Here is a 4308-nt window from a genome sequence, read left to right as displayed (position 1 = left end):
AGGACAGCAACCTACCCACCCACCCCCAGGACAGCAGCCACCCCCACCACAGCCTGCCAAGCCTCAGCAAGTCATCCAGCATCACCCTTCACCCCGCCACCACAAGTCAGACCCCTACTCAGCCGGTAAATAGTCCCTTTTCTTATATTCAGGGGAGTCTGGAGCTGGATTTTTTGTCTTATTCTAACAATGCACACTGTTAATTGTGTTTCAGGCTTCAGTGGGTTCAGAGCCAAACCCTGGTAGGCACTATGTAATTGGAGTATCATGCTCCTATTTTGTACTTATCAGGTTATTTGTCTTGCTCACAAGCAGAAATAGTTCAGAAAAAGATCTTTTTCGATCTTAACTCCTAAATGGAAGTCAGGAGCCAGTCAAGGTACCATATCTACACATTCAAGGTTGGGGAAGGTCTCCTGGAGGGGACCATGAGTTAAGCAGGAGATAATTTGGTAAACAGGTTGGGAATTAGAGAATAATTTGGGGAGTAGCCAATCTGCACTGAACCCTATAAGCCCCAGGTGGCATTGATTGGACCATGTAGGTAAATATGGCTGGACTCACTATCTCCAGCCTAGTGTAGACTTCCCATTCTTCAACAGTGTTGTTTGGGTCATACCCTTTGGTTTTTATTGCACATTTGACTTCAGTTGTTGATAACCAAAATGTTCTGCCTATCCCTGGCTAGAAAATGTTCCAATCAAAGCTTATAGCAACACCTTACAATAACATTTGAGGGCCAGGTTCCTGGGCTCAGCACTGTATATACTCCATGCAGTGTGCCTAGGGGTTGAACTAAACTAAGTGATGTCTGCAAATTGAGCATCACAGTAGGGCTGCGACTGTTCCTATACTTAACACAAGCTACCAAGTGGCAAACAAACTGTTGCATGCCCTGAGCTGAATGCAGCTGTTGGCTCCCTCTGGGAAAACATAGAGTTGGGCATGGCCACTCATCTACCTATGCTGTTCTCACCCTTTGGAAAGAAGATGGCAAACTGGTGGCAAGAGAACCAGCTTTGGGCAGCCTAGGCCAATAACTTAACTTACTACCACCCTCTACTCTTCTCTTAGGGCCCCACCTAAGCTCCTGTAAGGAGTAATATGAGTTGGAACCTAGCTGAGAGCTCGGGGGCCAAAAACCAAGTTGTCAGAGACTTAGCGGGCACCCAGCCAATTCCCAGCACCATCCCTGAACTGCTAGGCCAACTCTCCAAAAGCTACCAGCAAAACCATAGGCCAAAGAGTCATCTGTTGTTCAGATCAGCCTCACAAGGTGCACTTGATGGCACAAACACAGCAGCAGACTGTCACAGACATTTACCTGTGAACTACAGACAAGTGGAACCAGGGTGGCAACTTCCAAGGCAGTCCTGATAAGCTGGAATGTAAGACCAGAGAAAATCCAACAGAATGCTCCCTACTGGATTTTGCTACTGGCCCAACAGTGGAGCCAAGGGTCTGCCCACAGAAGATATTATGGTCTTCTTTGGGTCTGCCAAAATAGGTATATTAGACTGGAGGAGAGGGAATATTGTCAGAGTAAGAGTTCCTATACTAACATGGCGGCTTAGAAGTGGACCTGGAAGACTACTCTGGACTGTAGCTAGCTGAGCTATGAAAGGTGGCAAAGCCCCTTTCTAGCTGGGATTTAAGTAGAGAACAGACTACATGGGAATGTGCAAGACTCAACTTCTCCAGTTCCCCAGGCCAAAGGCTCTGACTCACTGTACACTAAGAGCTCAGTTTCCTCATTGGTATAGCTGAGGGTCAGAACTGAAGGCTCTGTATTTCCTTTGCTGGCATGGAATTCTTCTAACATGTGCTGGGTGCTTAGTGGTCACCTAGCTTCCCTAGACCTATTGCTTAGATGCAGGTAATAGACTGACTGTGAGCCCTGGGACTGTTGTACTTGCTTTGCCCAGGTAGAGGTCAGTCCCTACATTCTGTAGGATGAACAGACTGAGCTAGGAAACAGTATGCGGAGCAGCCCACCTTCACTCCAGGGCCTAAGCAGTTGTATTTCTTGTGCAGCCACTCAGACTACAGGGAAACAAAGTGGATTATCTGGTTGAGTTTTCAGAATTTATTGATCTCCCTTGAATAATCCCAGGTTAACTTCAGAGTCTTAGGTCCAGACTCCACATGAGATACGGTGTGTCAGGATGCATGTTTAATAAAGCTGCCCGGGTAATGCAGAGGTGCAAAAGGACCAAACTTGAGACTTAGTTATAGCACCTCAGGACTATAGAAAAGCATTTGTGCATCCAGCGTAAGGCCATAACTGAACAGGCTCTATATGATATGTCAGTCCCTCAAGAAAGGAAGGCCATGTCCTGTCCTTACCAGGTATAGTAGATACTGTAGGTTTCCATTCTTTCACCTTGTTTGGACCACATGATATTCCTTTCATTACTCTCATCTCAAGATCCAAGTGGCCCGGTGCTAGTGGCCTATACACCAGCTCTCTGACAAAGCTCTTGTCTGGCCTCCTAGGTCATCTTCGTGAAGCTCCCTCTCCGCTTATGATACATTCCCCTCAGATGCCACAGTTCCAGAGCCTGACCCATCAGTCTCCTCCCCAGCAAAACGTCCAGCCTAAGAAGCAGGTAAAGGGCAGGGCTGAGCCACAGCCCCCAGGGCCAGTCATGGGCCGAGGCCAGGGATGCCCACCTGCCTCACCGGCTGCCGTACCTATGCTGTCCCAGGAGCTGCGCCCACCTTCAGTCGTCCAGCCCCAGCCCCTGGTGGTAGTAAAGGAGGAGAAGATTCACTCACCAATCATCCGCAGCGAGCCTTTCAGCACCTCACTTCGACCAGAGCCCCCCAAGCACCCAGAGAACATCAAGGCCCCAGTTCACCTGCCCCAGCGTGAGTGTCCTCCTTGCCTGCATCTTGGTTGGTAACCTATACACCATGAGCCACACATTCCGGGTGACCCAGACTCACATACTGTTTATAAATTCTAGGGCCTGAGATGAAGCCTGTAGATGTAGGGAGGCCTGTGATCCGGCCTCCAGAGCAGAGTGCACCCCCACCAGGGGCCCCTGACAAGGACAAACAGAAACAGGAGCCAAAAACACCAGTGGCACCCAAAAAGGTAAGGATAGTAGGTAGGTGCCCAAGTGTTCTGATGTACTCATCTCATTGAGATTACTTTGGGTGGGTATAAGGTTCCTGCCATATCCTGTGCAGCAGGCCTTCACCTGGCACTTGACTTCTGCCTGTATAGGACCTGAAAATTAAGAACATGGGCTCCTGGGCCAGCTTGGTACAGAAGCATCCGACCACCCCATCCTCCACAGCCAAGTCCTCAAGTGACAGCTTTGAGCATTTCCGCCGTGCTGCTCGGGAGAAGGAGGAGCGGGAAAAGGCCCTGAAGGCTCAGGCTGAGCATGCAGAGAAGGAGAAGGAGCGGCTGAGGCAGGAGCGCATGAGGTGGGCTGGGGTCCATGCAGGGCACTGGGGCTCCCAGGGCCATACTGGGCTCCAGGCTGACCTGGGGCCCCGCTCTGCCCAGGAGCCGAGAGGATGAGGATGCGCTGGAACAGGCACGTCGAGCCCATGAGGAGGCACGACGGCGCCAGGAGCAGCAGCAGCAGCAGCAGAGACAGGAGCAACAGCAGCAGCAGCAACAGCAGGCAGCTGCTGTGGCCGCTGCCTCCGCCCCCCAGGCCCAGAGCTCCCAGCCCCAGTCTATGCTGGACCAGCAGAGGGAGTTGGCCCGAAAACGAGAGCAGGAGCGGAGGCGCAGGGAGGCAGTGAGTAGGGGGACCTGGTGGGAACTTTTGGGCAGGAGTCTACCTTGGAGATTGTGGGAATAAAGGTCCCAGGACCTAAAGAGGGAAGAGTAGGCAGTGAGCTCAGGCTTGTTGCTCTTATCAGCCTAGCCTGATAAGTAGTTCACTGACAACTGGATTTGAGAAGGTCCAGGATAGGTATAAGGGAAACGGCACATTGGAGCTATGTACAAGCAATATGGGGAACAGGTGGAGCAGAGTACCCCAAACTCAATTCTTCTCCTTCTTCCCCCTCCAGATGGCAGCTACAATTGACATGAATTTCCAGAGTGATCTTTTGTCAATATTTGAAGAAAATCTTTTTTGAGAGCACCCAGGTGACTTCTGACGTTTTCTGGCAAAAATGTTGACTCTCCATCCATAGTGTTAGGGTGGCAGTGGAAGCAGCAGCAGCAGCAGCCAGGGTGTCTTTGGGCCTGGCTCTCCTGCATGCTATGCCCGGGGCAGGCCTGACGGGCAGCTGAGGACCGCAGAGCCCATCTGCCTTACAGCCAGCCGGACAGACGTC

General features: G+C 51.1%; 1 protein-coding gene across 1 annotated transcript in view; it reads left to right on the top strand.

Annotated features, from left to right (window-relative positions):
* Positions 1-4112, top strand: part of Brd4 (bromodomain containing 4) — a 37116-nt gene extending 33004 nt beyond the window's left edge. The window contains exons 15-21 of the mRNA XM_031350334.1: positions 3-125; positions 2497-2609; positions 2709-2871; positions 2970-3100; positions 3233-3438; positions 3521-3761; positions 4039-4112. Of these exons, the coding sequence (XP_031206194.1) occupies positions 3-125; positions 2497-2609; positions 2709-2871; positions 2970-3100; positions 3233-3438; positions 3521-3761; positions 4039-4107 (1046 nt within the window). The 3' untranslated portion in view covers positions 4108-4112. The remainder of the gene's footprint in view (positions 1-2; positions 126-2496; positions 2610-2708; positions 2872-2969; positions 3101-3232; positions 3439-3520; positions 3762-4038) is intronic.
* Positions 4113-4308: the final 196 nt, after the last annotated feature.

The sequence above is a fragment of the Mastomys coucha genome, unplaced genomic scaffold (genome assembly GCF_008632895.1).
Source record: "Mastomys coucha isolate ucsf_1 unplaced genomic scaffold, UCSF_Mcou_1 pScaffold4, whole genome shotgun sequence".
In the NCBI taxonomy this organism is placed as follows: domain Eukaryota; kingdom Metazoa; phylum Chordata; class Mammalia; order Rodentia; family Muridae; genus Mastomys; species Mastomys coucha.
Note: the sequence above shows the minus strand (reverse complement) of the source record. Positions and strands in the feature narration are given on the sequence as shown.